Source organism: Equus quagga, chromosome 11, assembly GCF_021613505.1.
Source record: "Equus quagga isolate Etosha38 chromosome 11, UCLA_HA_Equagga_1.0, whole genome shotgun sequence".
NCBI classification, from domain to species: Eukaryota; Metazoa; Chordata; class Mammalia; order Perissodactyla; family Equidae; genus Equus; species Equus quagga.
In genome coordinates, this window is record NC_060277.1 from 24,577,727 (window position 1) to 24,596,114 (window position 18,388).

At 52.9% G+C, this 18,388-nt stretch overlaps 1 protein-coding gene across 4 annotated transcripts; it reads left to right on the forward strand.

Annotated features, from left to right (window-relative positions):
• The first annotated feature begins 6,710 nt into the window (after positions 1-6,710).
• On the forward strand, positions 6,711-18,306 carry MICAL1 (microtubule associated monooxygenase, calponin and LIM domain containing 1). 4 transcript variants are annotated; one of them, XM_046674686.1, is made up of 25 exons: positions 6,711-7,110; positions 8,668-8,979; positions 9,068-9,275; positions 9,523-9,627; positions 9,962-10,066; positions 10,173-10,328; positions 10,936-11,036; positions 11,749-12,006; positions 12,289-12,404; positions 12,600-12,726; positions 12,913-12,994; positions 13,570-13,717; positions 14,167-14,354; positions 14,531-14,619; positions 14,761-14,802; positions 15,006-15,089; positions 15,217-15,373; positions 15,690-15,766; positions 16,058-16,331; positions 16,469-16,566; positions 16,854-16,967; positions 17,097-17,190; positions 17,374-17,473; positions 17,574-17,647; positions 18,029-18,306. In XM_046674686.1, the coding sequence occupies exons 2-25, from the start codon at positions 8,722-8,724 to the stop codon at positions 18,175-18,177; spliced, it is 3,204 nt and encodes a 1,067-aa protein (XP_046530642.1). In that variant the 5' UTR covers positions 6,711-7,110; positions 8,668-8,721; the 3' UTR covers positions 18,178-18,306. The 4 variants fall into 4 exon arrangements, with proteins under 4 accessions (XP_046530642.1, XP_046530643.1, XP_046530644.1 ...); XM_046674687.1 differs by lacking the exon at positions 6,711-7,110 and adding an exon at positions 7,117-7,296; XM_046674688.1 differs by lacking the exon at positions 6,711-7,110 and having other exon boundaries at positions 7,117-8,979; positions 18,032-18,306.
• The last annotated feature ends 82 nt before the right edge of the window (positions 18,307-18,388 follow it).

The following is an 18,388-nucleotide window of genomic DNA, read 5'->3' on the forward strand; positions in this document are numbered from 1 at the left end:
ATCTTTGATGTCCACCCGAATCAAGTAAGTTTTTTGGAGGTTAAAGTAATAGAAAATTCTTTAGGGTTTGAGAGAAGATGAAAGCAGTTTTCAACATATTTGCCAAACCATATTTTCTTGTGTATAATTCACAGAATTTCCAAGAAGGTTTATCTTATATGCATCAACCAAAGTAATGTTAAATCTGGCCTGCCTAGAGCAAAGGTATCATTTTTACAAATACAGTTATGCCCTAAATAATTATTTCAGCTTCTTGACTTAAGTCATTTAAACTATTTATTTTAACTGTATTCTTAAAATGCAAAGATTTTACTAGCTTTTCAAAGTCTCCTGGCCCCCATTTTCTCCAGGAGATACATAGTATTAAAGTAGATGAATTTTTAACTACTCACTCTGGATAGAATTATTGAGGATATATGGTCACGTGACTGTAAAGTCAAGTTTTAACTAGCTTTATGACAGGCTACCTCTGCGCTAAGAGAAATATAATGTGAGCCACATATGTGATTTTAAATTTTCTAGTAGCCACATTAAAAACATAAAAAGGATGAAATTAATTTTAATAAAATAGTGTATTTAATCCGTTTGCCAAATAGTATCATTTCAACATATAGTCAATATAAAAATGTACTAATAAGATATTTTACATGCTTTTTTGTCACAGTAAGTCTTCAGAATCTGATGTGTGTTTTACACTTCACGCTCCATTTCGATGCTAACGTTCATTGGACATACTTGATCTATGTTTAGAGTTCATACAGTTCATACTTGAAAACCTAGATGCACATATTCAAGTAGCTGCAGACATACTTAATTTTTTTTTAGTAACTGAAACAAGTATCAGTTTTTAAATTTATATTAAAATGGATTTATACCCAGTTCCTCAGTCACACTAGCCACGATTGATAGCCACATGTGGCTAGTGGCTCCTGTATTGTCCAGCACAGGCCTGCCTGTTTCTCGTTTGAGAGCCAGTGTCGGTCATAAAAATATCTTCTGGAAGAGTTCTGGGTTATTTGACCAGCTGTCAAAGGGAAAGAAGAAAATGGTGGCTTTATAAATCTAGCCTTTCCTCTGTGTCCCAAATACACGCTCTGCCCCTTTAAATGAAATCCTGAATTTTCAAATTCAGTGACTGTACCCAAAAGAAATGTCATGTACCTAAAAATGTTTCTCTTGTGTCTCTGAGAATTTGCTGGCTCGGTTCCACAACTCATGTTGTTCTAGTACAGTTTTTAAAATTGTTTTAATAAGTGCAGAAATGCAAATTGTACCTCTTAGGAAATAGTAAAATATTATGCTTTCGGGCTACTGAAATGACCTTGTCACTTTTGAAGGTGAAGCTCTGGTTTTCTCTCGGCAGAGGGCTAGCCTTGGGAAGGCACAAGCTCTTGCTATTGGGTAAGTTACTCTCGGGCTTGCCCCTGCGTTTCTTGAAACTCATCTTTCTACCTCTACTCTTGTGTATTTTCTGCACTTGGTTCTAGTGTTGTAAGTGTTGTGAGCAACCAGTTAAATGATGCTGAGGAATATGACGAGAGTCTCCTTGTAGATGCTTCCATCTAGGTTTTCCTAAGTTGGGATAATAATATCTGCCACATTTTGAGTCTTTGCAAGAGGCCTGGAGTGAAGCCAGGTGCGTTAGACCTCTCTCTTATTCTAGTGCTTCTCAAATTTCTTCCGTGTCATGGTGCACAAAAAGTACGATTTATACAGCACCCTGCGACTGGCCTATTAGCTTGCCAGGGTGGCCATAACAACTTCTACAGACTGGGTGGCTTAAAAAACAGAAAGTTATTTTGTCACTGTTCTGGAGGCCGAGTCTAAGATCAAGGTGTTCGCAGTATTGGTTTCTTCTGAGGCCTCCTGGCCGTCTTTTTCTCCCCGGGTCTTCACATGGTCTTCCTTCTGTGGCTGTGTGTCCCGGTCTCCTTATAAGGACACCAGTCACACTGGATCAGGGCCCACTCTAAGGACCCCATTTTAACTTAGTGACCTCTTCAAAGGCCCCATCTCCAAATACAGTCACATCCTGAGGTACTGGGGATCGGGACATCAACATGAATTTGGGGGAGAGGACACAATTCAGCCTATAACAACTGGCATCTGGAACGAGGAGGGCAGCAGTGTCTGGGACACACCTGTAATCCATTTGAAGCACAATCTCATTTTACTTAATCTTCGTGACGTTCCTATGAGGTAAGTAAAATTATGCCTATTTTACAGATGAGAACATCGAAGGCCAAACAGATGAAGTCCATTGCCCAAGGTCCTACAGTATGTAGAGCCAGCACTCGGGCACAGGGCTGGCTGATCTCACTACACTGCTTCCACCCGATGGGCGTACTGTCACTAGTCTGTTGAAACTTTAAGCTGGATTTCTCTTTACATATGATCTGCTTAATGTAATAGAACTTTTTTGACTAAAATTGAGGATCTGTGTCTGAACTTTCAGCATATAATCAAACTTTTTACATAAAACAATAATAGTAAAAGTTGTCTTTCTCCTGCAGAAATGTAATAACTACCATATTAACAATAGTCATATTACTATTTTACTATTGATTTAAAGCTTACTTGAAATTTACCGGTTGGATGAAAGTTACCACTAAAGTGAAAATGTCTTAACTAAATGAACCTCCGTAAGTGAGCCATTTTTTCAAACTTCTGACTGAGGATCCTTTACATTTAGGGTGGATTTGTATTATTTTTGCTACTCTTATTTGTAAGTATTGAAGTAAATTTCCATCTTGAGTTTCCAAACTAAAATAAGCCTAAATTCTTAAGAATTAAAAAAAAACTCTGTCTTGCTTTTGTAAACAGCAGGCTTGGAGGAACGACCCCTAAAAAAATGCCTTTTGCCTTTCTTTTGTAAACAGCAGTTATCAAGGAATGATCTCTAAAAGAAGGTGGAATGTTACCGTGATAGTTTATCTTGCTTTCAAATTCTTTACAGGTAATTAAGCAACAAATACTTTTGTTGACTGGAATATACATATATATATATATATATAAAAATATATAGACTCATTCTCACTTGAAACATAGCACATTAGGAGAGCTTTTATACTAAATCACTCATTCAGTCATATTTGCAACACATGATGTAGGAACTTGAACAAATAGGAAATATTAGCAAGACATCTTAGCTTTTTTTTTTTTAACATGAGTCTGAAAAGTAATACTATGTCCAGTAGAAAGGGAAAAATTTGAGCACGAGTCAGGTCAGGGAACTTCCTTAGTCTTAGAGCACGAATTTATTATTTATTGTGAATTCTTAATATCCATAATATTAGATCATTTTAAGTATGGATATCAAGATTTTCCGAAAGAACAGTTTGGCTCTTGGTTTTGGTTCATTCCTATTACTTTTATCCTTGTTAGATGAAAAGTTAAACTGAAGCTTCCTCAGGCTAAATTAGAGTTAAAAACAAAATTCTTTACATTTTAAAACCCGCCTCTCAGATGACTCTAGTGTGATTAAGGGGCTCCTGGACAAATTTTTCCTATAATCTTAGTGTTTGAAGAACGAAAGCGCTCTTATAACAAAAATACAGGAAAGTATTTTAAAACTGATCCTGAACCTATTTGTATTAGTAACCTTTGCAGCCCCTCGGGGTGGAGTCCCCTGTGTTACCCTGACATCTAGGAAATCATCCTGCCCTCACTTCTGGGAAAGGCACCTGACTGAAGGCAGCTTACAGAGGGATGAAGTTGCAGGGAAGAGTAGGAAAGAATGGGAGACCCACATTTGTTTGTGGCTCGCTCATCTTTCTAGCCAGGACAGAAAGCTAGGTTTCATTCTTGATAGGGCTCGCCTCATCCCCACCCAGTCCATCACCAAGTTACGTCAGTGTCATCTCAAACTAGATTTTGAACCCGTCCACTTCTCCTATCGTGGCTCTCACACCATGTCCTTGCCTGGACTCCTGCCGAGGCCTGACTGCTCCTTTCTACCCCCCTGCCAAGCTCTTTCTCCACTGCAGGAGTGACTTGAGTTCACCGTTGTGCCCTTAGCCTCAAGCTAATGATTGGATATTGTGTTATTATGGCAAGCATGATCATGTCTCTGCTGTGTTTAAAATTCTTCTGCAGCTTCCCAGAGCACTCAGTAAAGTCCCCACTGCAGCTTCCTCTTGGGCCCCTTCCCCATTCTGACTTCCAGCCACACGGGCCTCCTTGCTCTTCCCAGCACACACCCCGCAGCTTCCTGCTGCAGGGCTCTGAGGTAGGCGGCTTCTCAGCTTTGAAAGGTTTCTGCCCACACTCTCTGTCTGACTAACGTCTGCTCATCTGTCAGACTTCAGTGCAACTGTCACTTCCTTTGGGAGGCTCTCCCGGGCCCTCTAATCTCAATCAAGCCAACCCCATCATATCTGTTCATAGCACTCTACCCCTTTGGCTCAGTTTGTCATTATTTTTACTTCAGGGGCTGCCTCTCTCCGCTCACACTGCAGCCACAGCTTCCAGCCCAGGACTGTGGGTGTGTTGTTTGAAGGCACTAACCTACAGGTGCAGGGTGGCTTAGCCGTCACCTGCACTGAGGTTGGGAGGTGAGGTGAGGATGGCATTGCAAGAACACAGAACAGGGTATGGGTTAAAGGAAAGTAATCCTGTCTTAATGGCTCGGGCTTTTAACCTGAGCACGGCTGGCATGATTATTTGCAAAAACATTAGAATAGGATTCTTTTAAAACTGACTTTTCACATATTGGCCATTCATTTGATCCAATATGACTTGGCCAATGGGCAGAGTGCCAGTATTTTTAGTTCTATATACAAATATAATGTGGATTGTGACACAAGTAAAATTGTAATTAAGAAGTAAAATGCTCGTAGATAAATAATAAATATATTCTTTTAGCTTTAGTAGAGGTCTTTTTTTTTCTTTGAAGAAACTATAAATAGATCTTCTTTTGGATCTTCTAGTCTGTACATTTCTTAGAGTCACCAACCTTGAACACTGTCATACACTACATAACAACATTTCGGTCAATGACAGACCGCATATACAACAGTGGTCCTATAAGATCAGTACCACAGCCTAGGTGTGTAGTAGGCTGTACCATCTGGGTTTGTGTAAGTGCACTCCACAATGTTCATACAATGAAGAAATCACCTAATGACGCATTTCTCAGAACATATCCCCGTCCTTAAGGAGGTTGAGTAATTAAACTGCCTACACTTAGAGATGATAAGGCTGAAGCATGGTGGTTGGTGACTTTTTCAAGGTCACACTAGGCTGGTGTGAAGCAAAGCTGGAATTCGCCCAGGCCTTCTGGATTATACACCAATATATTCCCCATTGCTTTATGCGCCAGTGTTTATCTTTAATTAGCATTAATTGAAACTCAAGTCAGCAGTTTTTAGCATTGATGAAGTCATTGTTCTGTGATCTTTTTTAAAGACAAATTTTACCACTTGTCATTCAGAGAGCCAGATAACCCTGTTTCACTGCAACCAAGTCAGTGAGTCCAGGGCCAGACCCTGTTGGGCCTTTGCAAACACACTAAGTCGGAGCAGCTGGTTGAATGAAAGGGGACTAGGGTAATTCTGAAAGTGTGGTAAGCCATTTACAGTGGATTTGAGAGCGCTAGGAGTTACGCAATGGAGTTAAACATGGGTGTGTCTGATATTTGGCAAATTCACTTCAAGCCAAATGACGAGGCACACTCAAGAGCTAGGATGGGCCCAGCTGGGAGGCTGCCCTAGTTCCCTAAGTGTGACCTGGCTGCATTCCCTGCCTCTCCTGGCAGAGAGCAGGCGTTTACCCTTGCCTCTTCCTCTGCCTGCTGCTCAGCTCAAGCTGGGAACAGTGAGTATTCAGGTCTTACTGGGTCTCAGAGGATTTCCAGGCGAAATGCAAAGTGAGAAGGAGAAGGGAGGAGCCATAGGGCACCCAGCTCCTTCTGATCCCTGGATCTCAAGGAGAGCCACCCTCCCATTTTCTCCTGTTTTGTTAGTGTTTCTAGTGTAACAGTGTCGCCTCCTCCAAACAAGAAACAGCTTCTTAAAATGCCAGCCTTTCATTTGTCACATTGGACCAACACTGTTGTGGTGGAGTCCAGACAGACCTGGGCCCATACCAGCTCTGCCACTTGCTGTGTAAACTTGTTGCAGGTCACAGAACCTCTGAGACCCTCAGTTTCCTTTTCAGTAAAATGGGACTGTTGTGATCATTGAGATTAGGGGAATACTCAGAGTAGACGCTCAATAAATGAGAATTGATGTTTTATTAATAGTAACTAGCTGAATGACCCTGGAGGAGTGCCTTCACATTCAGCGCTGCTCCCTTATCCAGAATACGAGGCAGTTGATCCCAAAGGTCTCTCAAGCCCATTTCAACACCTACAGTTCTGTGGGTCCTCACTCCAAGGCATTCTTGAATACTGACAGCCTAGCCTCTCTCCCACACACCCCTCCCATTTCCCCCTTACTAGGGGTCTAGCATCCCCAGCCCCACCACTTTGCCGCAGGGGAGGTGGACCCCGAGCTTGGGTCTATCGTGGGGCGCCCGGGCCGTGGATCTCCTGGTAGAAGAAGTGAAGAGAGTGCAGACGTTCCGGCGCCACCCCACGGACCCACGAGTTTCTGCAAACTTCTTGCCCAGTCCGAGCGCCTTCTGTGCCCAGCGCTCGAAGACCGCCCTTGGTGTCGGTACTGCGCAAGGGTGTGTGTCCTCGTCCGCCCGGCAACGGCTAGCTTCGCAGGCGCAGGCACCGAAAAGGAGTTCGAGGCCGCTGCTGCGCTGTGGGGCACCAGGCGCCCCCAGGCCGGCGTCTCCAGCCCCCAAGCGGGCATCTGCAGCGCCACGCCCTCGGCCGCCACCCTGCAGGCGTGGGCGGGCCCCCGGCTGCCGCTGGTGGGGGGATGGCGGGGTAATGAGATGCTAATGAGGCTCAAATAAAGCGTAGTCGGGCTGGGTTCCCCGCGCTGCAGCCCACTCCCCGCCGGACTCTCGGGCCGGGCGCACTCGCCGCGCCGCCCCGCATCCGCGGCTTTCCCTCTGCGCCTTCTCCACCTCCGCTTGCTCCGACCCCGCCCTCCCGCCCTGACTGGGACTCCCGCCGGGCAGGAAGCGGCCCCTCCCGGCTCCGGAGCCGCCCGCCGGGTAAGTTGTCCTGCTGCGCCAGCTGTGCGCCCCCTGCCCGCTGGGATCGGGGGTGGGGGTGGGGGTGGGGGCGCGCTTCCGGGGACAGGAGGCCCCGGGCGTTCTGGAACCCCGCCTGGCTGCTCTGGCAAGTCTTTCCTGGCCCCTGCCTTGCACAGCCCCTCTCCAGACTTTACGGTCCAGAATGTGAGTAGCCACCCCACCCCACCCCCGCCGCCAGTGATCCAGCTCCCTCTGCATCCTTCCAGACCGCTCCACCCCTCGCACACCCTTTGTCCTGGCGTTTCCAGTTTGGGTCGCCCCTCTCTCCTCCTTCGCTGATGTCTTCCTCTTTCCACTTCCCCTTCTCCGAAGACAGACCTTTGCCCTTTTGACATTTGGTCTGCTCTAGTCCGAATGCGGCGGACGACTGTAGTCTTCTCCCGCCTCGGCCTGGCCCGCTGGGCTCCGTCCGACTAGGACTGGTGGGGCGGCCGACGACGGGGGGATCAGCCCCGAGGACCTGCCCCCATCGATGCCACCCACCTTCCCTAACTCACCCGTAGGCAACCCCATTCTCCCTACCCTCTGATTCCTCCTGGTTCCAGCGTGAGAAAGTCCCCTTCGACAGCCCTCAAGTTGCGTGGGGGCCCGAGCGAGGGAGAGGGGGACAAAGGGAGACCTTGTCTCGGGAGATTCCTGGGAGAGGACGCCTGAGCTCACAGTGGATGAGGCGGTGCATCGATGGGGGTGGGAGGAAGCTGGGAGGGGCAAACCCGGCTGTTGTCGCCCCCCAACCGCCCTGAGGCCCACTGGAGCAGAGGCGAGTCGCAGAGGAAGTATTTTGACCACAGTGAGTCAGAAATAGATCCAGTCCGCCATCACCCAGTCAGTCGCAACATCCTCCCTTGTTTGGGTGCTGGGAAGTGGAACCTATGTTAAAGACTGTTCCCTGCCCCCCCCCCCCCCCCCCCACCTCAGGAGGCAATCACGAGTGATAAGGAAAACTTTGGCCCTGTCATAAGACACACCCTACACCCAGCATGGCACTGAGGCCATCCAGGGGCACCCAGCACAGGGAGGCTGTGGGGTGAGATGGGGCAGTAGGTGTGCCCAGCAGCAGGAGTTGCAAGTATTAGGGTCTGTCCCTGTCTGCACAGCAAGGAAAGCTCTCCTCCTGGGCAGCCTGCCCGCTCCACATCTGAGAAATTCCCACAAGCCCTGCTTCCAGGGCCTCCAGAAGGCAGGTAAGAATTCCTGCCGCTTCTGCCCCCTGGGCCTCAGAGATGGAGCAAGGCTTGGAGGTCCCTGGACAGGAAAGCTGAGCTGGGGACTCTCTGGCTTCCTGTGTGCCCTCTGTGTCCAGGATTGCTGATGTTTCATTTCCAAATTTGGCAGATTTCACTTGGAGTGGAAGGGCTAGTGGCTGTCTCTGGAACAGATCGGGAGCGGGCTGGAGAGAGGAGTAGAGCCAGACAGGGGGGGACCCAGAGCTCCAGCCTACTTTCTTCTCCTCCCCTTCCTTTCCCTTCCTCCTTTTTTCAGCCTCCTCCCCTTCTTTTCCCTCCTTCTCTCCAGCTGCCACGTGCCTCTGCCTAGCTGCTCCCCTCCCTGGGAGCCCCAAGAGCCTGCATGGCCTCACCCACCTCCACCAACCCAGCACATGCCCATTTTGAGAGCTTCCTGCAGGCCCAGCTGTGCCAGGATGTGCTGAGCAGCTTCCAGGGGCTATGCAGGGCCCTGGAGCTGGAGCCTGGTGGGGGTCTGTCCCAATACCACAAGATCAAGGCCCAGCTCAACTACTGGAGTGCCAAGACGCTGTGGGCCAAGCTGGACAAGAGAGCAGGGCAGCCTGTCTACCAGCAGGGCCGGGCCTGCGCCAGCACCAAGGTAGATACATGGTACATGGGCTTGGAGACTGGGGGCATTGGTGGAGGGAGCCAGCATGCCATGCCCACACTGCCTTGTGTGTTCACAGTGCCTGGTGGTGGGTGCTGGCCCTTGTGGGCTGCGGGCTGCTGTGGAACTGGCACTGCTAGGGGCACGTGTGGTGCTGGTGGAAAAGCGCACCAAGTTCTCTCGCCACAACGTGCTCCACCTCTGGCCCTTCACCATCCATGACCTTCGGGCACTCGGTGCCAAGAAGTTCTACGGGCGCTTCTGCACAGGCACCCTGGACCACATCAGTGAGCACCATGTGGTGGCCTGGAGGGGTGGGTGAGCCTGGGTCTAGAGATAGGCCTACGGGGGGCTGCTGGGCCAGCCAAGAGGCAGAGTGGACAAGATTCATTTCAGACAGGTGACCATCAGGACTCAGGTCCCTCCTCTGTAAAATGAGCTGAGTGATCTTTAAGACCTTCTCCAGCTCTGACCGGTGCTCAGGGGGGCTGTGCGGTCCTGGGGTCCGTGTTCCTAACATCCTCTCCCTTCCAGGCATCCGGCAGCTTCAGCTGCTTTTGTTGAAAGTGGCATTACTGCTGGGGGTGGAAATTCACTGGGGTGTCACTTTCACTGGCCTCCAGCCCCCTCCCAAAAAGGGTAAGTACTTCTCTGCTCCTGAGAACCCCCATCTGTCAAGGACATTTTGGCCCGTCAAAGAAAAAGAGTCGGGCTGGGAGTCAGCTGAGTCTCTGTTTCTAATAGCATGGCCTTGTGCAAACTACTCTGAGCCTCAATTTGAGCAACTGTAAAATGGGAGTAATATTTCCCTCTTTACCTGCTTTCCACAGCTGTTGCGAAGGTGTAATTTCATAGACAATGTGTCATTGCTTTCTAAACCATAAAACCCTTTACACATTTATTTATTTCACTGGCTTATGTGGGGCCCCTTCGGAATTCCGCACCTTTGTGCCTTTCACACCCTCTACCCCAGGGAGTGGCTGGCGTGCCCAGCTCCAGCCCAACCCCTCAGCCCAGCTGGCCAACTATGAATTTGATGTCCTCATCTCTGCTGCTGGAGGTAAATTTGTCCCTGAAGGTGAGTGCTCCTTTCCCTTGAGGAAACCAGCATGGGCTCCTCCTGGGCTTGCTAGGCTGTTACACCCCTCGTCTTCCTGCCATTACCCACTTGCCCCCACCTCTAGGCTTCACAGTGCGAGAAATGCGCGGCAAACTGGCCATAGGCATCACGGCCAACTTTGTGAACAGGCGCACCGTGGAGGAGACACAGGTGCCTGAGATCAGCGGTGTGGCCAGGATCTATAACCAGAGCTTCTTCCAGAGCCTGCTCAAAGCCACAGGTGAGGGCACCACTCACAGGAAACCCCCCCAGCCGCCTGACTGTGGGCTCGCTCCAGCCTCTCCCTCCCAGGTGCTCAGTCCAAAGGATCCCCCACTTTTCCATCTTTGTGGGGTCTTGTGCCCCAGGGACTCAGCAGACACAGCCCCACTTGGCCACCCAGCGTGACAAGTCATGGAAATCGGTCACAAAATGTGTGGGATTTTGCTTTTTTATATATGCTTTATTATAAAAATGATATAAATACAAAATGAAAGTGGTACTTCAAGAAGATGCCCTATGTTTACTTTGACTTTGCACGGTCATGCCCTGCCGAGGTGTGCACACATCAGTCTGAGAAGCCAGGCTGTTGTCCACAAGCATGTGACCATATAGTGCAGGTCTCCCAGCTGCCACCCCACCCAGAGAGAATTTCTCTCTGCTCCAAGTCCTCAGGCCTCCTGGGCTGGAACAGATGGCCCACTGTGCCAGCCGGACTCATGGGCCCCTGTGTCAGGGGCACCCACTGCAGTCTAAGCTGTAATCCCAGCTCTCAGAGGTCAGGCAAGGTGTTTAGAGCAGTGACACATAAGGAGGAAACACACCTGCCCCCTGCCCTGTCCCCCCAGGCATTGATCTGGAGAACATTGTCTACTACAAGGACGACACTCACTACTTCGTGATGACAGCCAAGAAGCAGTGCCTGCTGCGGCTGGGGGTGCTGCGTCAGGTGGGGCTCAGGCCCAGGCAGGCAGGGCTGGGTGGTGGGCCCTGGGAGGTAGAGGCCAGGCCTGGACACTGTCTCCGCCCGGGTGTGGAGGGAGCCCGTCCTCTCCTGCCTCTGCCCTGACATTTCCTCCGCCTCAACAAGCTTTTCTCCCCTGGGATTCCATGGCAGGCTGAGTCATATTCTGGGCTAGACACATTGTCCTGGCCCCAGGACTACAAACAGGAGCTCTATGAAGGCAGGGGCTTTCCCTCTGTCTGTTTTCTTGCTGATTATTCCCAGGGCCTAGAATGGTGCCCAGTGTGTAGTAAGCACCAAGTATTTGCTGAGTGAACCAGTGGAAGACCTTCTGTTCTATGTGCGAGGGACTGTGGTGAGAGCACTCTGTGCATTTTCTCACCTGATTCTCATGAGTACCTTGAGAAGTTGGGTATGTCATCTCTAACTGAGGGGGAAACTGAGGCTCTGCTCAGTGACTTGTCCAAAGCAAGTGTATGGTAACAGCAGTGGTCCTGGGCCTTGGGGGCAGGTGAGTGCTGGGGAAGGGGCTTGAGCAAGGGAGGCAGGACATCCAGATTCTAGTCCCAGCTCACCCTCCAACTGCTGTGGAGTCTGGGGAAGCTGCTTCTCGGGGCCTCAGTATGTGCCCTTTCTACATCCAGGGGGACAGGATTGCCCAACTGACACTGCTCGTTCTGATCTGTTGGCCACGTAGGACTGGCCGGAGACCGACCGGCTGCTGGGCCGTGCCAACGTGGTGCCTGAGGCTCTGCAGCGCTTTGCTCGGGCAGCTGCTGACTTCGCCACCCATGGCAAGCTCGGGAAGCTGGAGTTTGCCTTGGACGCCCATGGGCGGCCTGATGTTGCTGCCTTTGACTTCACGAGCATGATGCGGGCAGAGAGCTCTGCTCGAGTGCAGGAGAAGCATGGCGCCCGCCTGCTGCTGGGGCTGGTGGGGGACTGCCTGGTGGAGGTAAGGGGCTCAGCATTCCCTGACTGGGGCAGGGGGAGGGGCCTTCTGGTGCCTACAGAGACAGGGACTCCTTGTAAGGAGGCACAGGGATTCCATGGTTGGGGCAGGAAGATGCCTCATGGGAAGAGGGTAAAAAACAGTTTGCTTGTTGTAAGGAGGAGCTTGGCGGGGGTGAGAGGCTGCTTGGTGTGGGCTCCCTCTGCTGTGACCTTGGGGGCATCTGGCCTTAGGCACTCTGCTTGGACTCTCACTGAGCTGTTTCCTATCCTTCTGACCCTGCAGCCCTTCTGGCCCCTGGGCACAGGAGTGGCTCGGGGCTTCTTGGCAGCCTTTGATGCAGCCTGGATGGTGAAGCGGTGGGCAGAGGGCGCCGGGCCCCTACAGGTGTTGGCAGAGCGGTGAGGCCTGAGTTGGGGGGGTGGGGGAAGGCGGGGCTAGATATAGGACAAGGGTCAGGAAGGGGGTGGGGGTGCTGGGTGAATAGACAGTGGCATGGGCAAAAGAGAATCAAAGAAGGGCCTGGCAGTTCTTGAGGGGTGGGTGCTGATGGTGTCCCCCAACTCATGCCCTTGCCCCGACCCTTACCCCCTCAGTGAGAGCCTGTACCAGCTCCTGTCACAGACATCCCCAGAAAACATGCACCGGAACGTGGCCCAGTATGGGCTGGACCCAGCCACCCGCTACCCCAACCTGAACCTCCAGGCTGTGACCCCCAATCAGGTGAGACCCGCTGGCACTCCCACCAGACTTCCTAGGTCAGCCCCCCTCCTCCACGTCAGGCCTTCCCTCCAGGCTTGCCCAGTTACTGCCCCTCTGGGTGAGCCCTACCCCAGGCAGGCCCCTCCGCCATGGGCGGAGGGGTGTGTGTGGTCAGCCTGCCTTGACACCTGAAAGGGGCTGCCTTAGGTACAAGACCTGTATGACGTGGTGGCCAAGGAGCCTGTGCAGAGGAAGAGTGACAAGACAGATGCAGGAAAGCCGGTGACTGGTGAGCAGGCCTTCCTCCAGGGCCATGTCCAAAATATCTCCCAACCAGTGAGACCCCAGCACCAGCCATCAGAACAGCTGCAGCTGCAGGCCGAGGGCAGGGTGCTGGAGCACTATTGGATGGTGGGGAAGTTGGAGAGTGGAGGGGCCGTGGAGCACTCAGCAGCAGCATTGCCAATCTATGTGGAAGTATTTCAGTATTTTAACAACCACTACAAGTATAGCAGCTGAACGGCAGCTCTGCTGCGCTGTTCCCAGCTGTTCTGCCTTACCCCTTCCAGCCTTGCAGACCCCAAACCCGCCTTTCCTTTGAGCCTCTGGGCCCTCCTTGCCCCTCAGTTCTTAGGCTGCTGCCCGCTGTTTGGCTGGCAGTGATTTCACTTGATTCATTCCCCTACTTTATTCCAAAGGGGGGATTTTTTTTTAAATGAGAAAATTGGGATGAAGGAGGTACTGCTGACAGTGAGCATTATGCTAGTGCCCCAGTAGGGGTGGGTCCCTGATCACCTCCCCCCAACCCAGCGTCTGGGCTCTGTGAGCCAGAGGGTCTGGGCACAGCACAGCCTCCTCTCCCAGGGTCGGCGGGCACCCAGGAGGAGCTGCTACGCTGGTGCCAGGAGCAGACAGCTGGGTACCCTGGTGTCTATGTCACCGACCTGTCTTCCTCCTGGGCTGATGGGTTAGCTCTGTGTGCTCTGGTGCACCGGCTGCGGCCTGGCCTACTGTGAGTTGTAAATTGGGCTCAGGGGTCCCTGGCAGAGCATAGCCCTCTTTCGTGCCTCTGCCCCTCCCTCTACTTCAGGTGGTGTGGAATGGTGGGGAGCACCAGAGTCGCAGAGCCACCACTTGCTAGTAATCCTTCTCCCCAAGTCACTGACCTCCATAGAGATAGTAGTCCTGCCTGACTCTGCCTTCCCACCAGAATCGAATGCATTCACTAGACGAGAGCTTTGTGAGTGGTAGGGGCCCCCCAAGGCCAGAAGCAGTTGTCACTGGGTGATGGTGGGGGGTGTGTAGCAGAGAAAATAAAAACCCTTCGTGTCCTATCCTCCCTTTGTGCTCCTCCCCGCCCCTACCCACTGTCCCACCTCTACTGCTGTCTCCTCACCCTTTCCCTATTCAGTGGAATCAGGTGCTGATCTCCCACTGACTTTTCTCCCCAACACCCCACAGGGAACCCTCAGAGCTGCAGGGGATGGGGGCTCTGGAAGCAACTGCTTGGGCACTGAAGATGGCAGAGCATGAGCTGGGCATCACGCCAGTGTTGTCCGCACAGGCAGTCGTGGCAGGAAGTGACCCACTGGGCCTCATTGCCTACCTCAGCCACTTCCACAGTGCCTTTAAGAGCACCCACAACCCAGGTGACCTGGAGGGTAGATGGGTGGGCAGGGGTGGGGTGAGGAGGTGTGTGAGAGAGACAGGGGAGAGGGTGCCCTCTAAGAGACAGCCTCAGAGAGGGGTCCTTCTGGGCTGGAGCACAGCTGTCTGTTCTGGGGGTACAGTATTGGTCCCCCATCTACCCTGACTCTCCCTGCAGGCCCTGTCAGCCAAGGCTCTCCAGGGACCTCCAGCGCTATACTATTCCTTGGCAAACTGCAAAGGACCCTGCAACGGACACGGGCCCAGGTGGAGAGTCTGGGCAGGGTTGGTGCTGGGCAGTGGGTTCCTAGTAGGGGTCCCTGGGATGACGGGGAGGCGGACTTTCAGAATGGGGAAGAGGAAGACTGGGGGCTCAGAGCCCCATGCTGAGGATAGGACTTGTTGCAGGAAAATGAGGAGGATGTTGGTGGCAAGAAGCGTCGCCTGGAGGTAAATGCACACAGGGGCTGGACGGTCCCCTGCCCCATGTCCTGTCCCCACATGTCTTGCTCCCCACCCCAGGTCCTGTGACTCCCCCATCCAGTCTCTGTTCCTAGCCTCACTCCCCTTCCCTTCCAACCCTTTCTATTCAGTTGCACACATCCACTCCCCAGCTGGTCCTGCCCCTCCACCTCCCCACCTTTCCTCCTTAGGTAGAGGCTGCGACCCCAAGTACAGAGGAGCCACCTGTCCCAGAGCCTGGTGTACCCCTGACACCCCCATTGCAACACCAGGAGGTGAGAATGGGGGCCCTGTCTGCAGGCAGAGGTGTGGGGAGGGCAGGGAGGGGTATTTTTAGGGCAAGGGAAGAACTTTGCAGCTGGCCTTGACTCCAGCTGACCCTGTGGCCTGGGGTTGGTGCAGGCCGGTGCTGGGGACGTGTGTGCACTTTGTGGGGAACACCTCTATATCCTGGAACGCCTCTGCGTCGATGGCCGTTTCTTCCACCGGAGCTGCTTCCACTGCCATAGGTGTGAGGCCACATTGAGGCTGGGTGACTATGGGCAGCACCCAGGGGATGGTGAGTGGCCTGGGAGGCCTCTGGAGGGCTTTGGGCATGGCCCTGCCCGGGGACAAAGAGCTTGAAGGTGAAGGGGAGCTGGGGTGCTGAGCACAGGGTGGAAACAGGCTCAAGATGGCACCTTCTTCCCCTGAGCTCTGGGTCTTCTCTGTCCCTCTCCAAGGCCCCAAATGTGGGGCTCTAAGGAACCAGGAAGCTCGTAGAAATTCAACTGCAAATCCAGAGTCCTGTCGCCCCCACCTTCCCTGATAAACTGGGTATCTGGGCATTGGGCTGCCTCCATCTGATGCCTCCTCCCCCTCTCCACCCTTCCCAGGACATTTCTACTGCCTCCAGCACCTGCCCCAGCCAGGCCACAAAGAGGATAGCAGTGACAGAGGCCCTGAGAATCAGGTAAAAGCTGTGAAAGTGTGTTGGGGGGTGGGAAAGAGGAAAGGGGTCTCTCCAAGCCCAGCTGGCTTTGCTGGGGTAACTGAATGTTCTCCTCCACTGGAATGTAAGCTCCATGAGGGCAAGGGGTTTGTCTTGTTTTACTTATTGTTGTATCCCAAGTATCCAAGACACTGCCTGACACTTCAATAAACGGTCTAAGTGAATGAATGCCAGGGCCCAGTTTGTCTTAAGGGGCAGCCTCAACCCCGCACAGGGCAGGTCACTGACCAGACCACACCATGGCTTTTCCAGGAGCTCCCTACACCGGATGAGAATAGCATGCCATCAAGCCCGGCTCCCATGGCCACCCAGGAGGAGGCCAGTCCTGTCCCAAGCCCCAGCCAGCCCACCCGTCGGCGGCTCCGCCTCTCCAGCCCAGAACGCCAGCGGCTATCCTCCCTCAACCTGACCCCTGACCCAGACATGGAGCCTCCACCCAAGCCCCCCCGCAGCTGCTCTGCCTTGGCCCACCAGGCCCTGGAGGGCAGCTTTAGGGGCTGGGGAGTGCCAGTCGAGAGCCCTCAAGGTAAGTGCTCTGCCCAGCCATGCTGACGCAGGGTGGGGATGGGGCAGGTGGTCCTGGGATTCCTGGAAGGGGAATGCTAGGGAATGGAAAGCGAGGTCCTGGGGATCCCAGGCCATGTCTGCTGCTCCTCTGCTCAGTTCTTGTGGCCATGGAGAAGGAGGAAGAGAGTTCCTCCTCCAGTGAAGCAGAAGAGGAGGAAGAGGAAGCTGTGGCCTTGGAGTCAGGCGTGGAAAAGGTGAGTGGGAGGAACCTGGCCACCCATTCTGCCCAAGCCAGCACACATCCACTAAGGCTCCCCGGCCACAGCAGAAGCCTTACCACACTCCCTCCACTGAGCCCTTCTCTCCGAATGTCTTCTCACCCAGTCTAACTCTTTACTGTTTCTAAGCCTCCATTTTTTCTACCAGAACTTACCCCACTTCCAGCCCACGTTCTTTCTGGCCCCTTGCAAACAGAGCTTCCCCAACCCCTATCCACCAGGGGGGCTAGGCCCTACCCCTGACTGGCCTGACCCTGCCATAGACTCTGCGGACCCTTGCCGAGAAATCAGGCACCATGGACAAGTACCCAACATGGCGCCGGACTCTGCTGCGCCGTGCTAAGGAGGAGGAGATGAAGAGGTTCTGCAAGGCCCAGGTGAGGCCTAGGGGCTCCTGGACTGACTCTGATGGGGCCAGAGTTCTGAGACCGCAGGTCAGAGCTCCTCCAGTGCTCTGTTCTTGAGCAATCTGAGGACTCCTGGGCCTTCTGTCTTGTACCCCTCAGGCCATCCAGCTGCGACTAAATGAGATCGAGGTTGATCTGAGGGAGCTAGAGGCCCTGGGCATGAAGCTGGAGCTGGCCTTGAGGAGCCAGAGCAGTGAGTGAAGACAGGGGAGGGACAATCTAGGACACCCCTCTGCCTCCTAGCCCTGTGTTCAGCCCCCAGCAGTCCCTCAAACCACCAGGCTCTGGCTGACAGCAGGCTCCTCATGCCCTGACTCCCGTGACCCGGGCTGGAGGCCTCCTGACCACTCTGCCCCCACTTCTTCCTTCCTGTCAGGTTCCCCAGAACAGGAAAAGGCACTATGGCTAGATCAGCTGCTACAGCTCGTTCAGAAGAAAAACAGCCTCGTGGCTGAAGAGGCCGAGCTCATGATCACGTAAGGGGCAGGGGTGGTGACAGTGGCACGTGATCCAGGCCCCAGCCAGGTCTTTGGGCACCCTGGAAAGCTGTCCCTTTTTTATCCCTGCCATTCACAGGGTGCAAGAGCTGCACCTGGAGGAGAAACAGTGGCAGCTGGACCAGGAGCTACGAGGCTACATGAACAGGGAAGGTAGGTGGGATGTCAGGAGGTGGACGTCACGGCGCTGGTGTGCACAAGTTTTGTGATCTCAGATACGGACCAAGCAACATGGTCCTCTGGCCTGAGTACCTCTGAGGCAATTCAGGAGGAAGCCAGAGGATGGGGCTCCAAGCCCCTACTCTGCCTTCACTTCAATCGGAGCTGCACAACTGGGCTTTTATGCAAGATTTCCTTTTAAAATGGTGCTGCTGCTAAAAAATGTTAGAAGACCACTGGTGTTGACAAACCTAATTTTACATACTAGGAAACAAAGCCCGGGTTGTAGAAGTCACACAGGCCAGGATTAGGGTGTCCCTCTCCTGCGTCCCTGCCCCGTTTCCCTGTTCTCTAAGCTTCGTGTCCTCCCTTCAGAAGACCTAAAGACAGCTGCCGATCGGCAGGCTGAAGACCAGGTCCTGAAGAAGCTGGTGGACGTGGTGAACCAGCGGGATGCCCTCATCCGCTTCCAGGAGGAGCGCAGGCTCTGCGAGCTGGCCTCGGGGCTTGGGGCCCAGGGCTAGAAGAGGGTGGGCTGCCTGCCTTCTTCCATACAAGAGAGATCACCTTACCCCAGGGCAGTGCCACCCTGCTCGTCTGGACTGCCTGGGAGAGGGCCTCACTGCTTATAATAAAAATGTTTCTGCCACAAACAGGGTTCAGGCTGCTTGTGGGTGGGAGGTGGGGGGTGTGCAGGGAGGTCAGGAGATGTGTAGGAGCCTGACAGTCTATGTT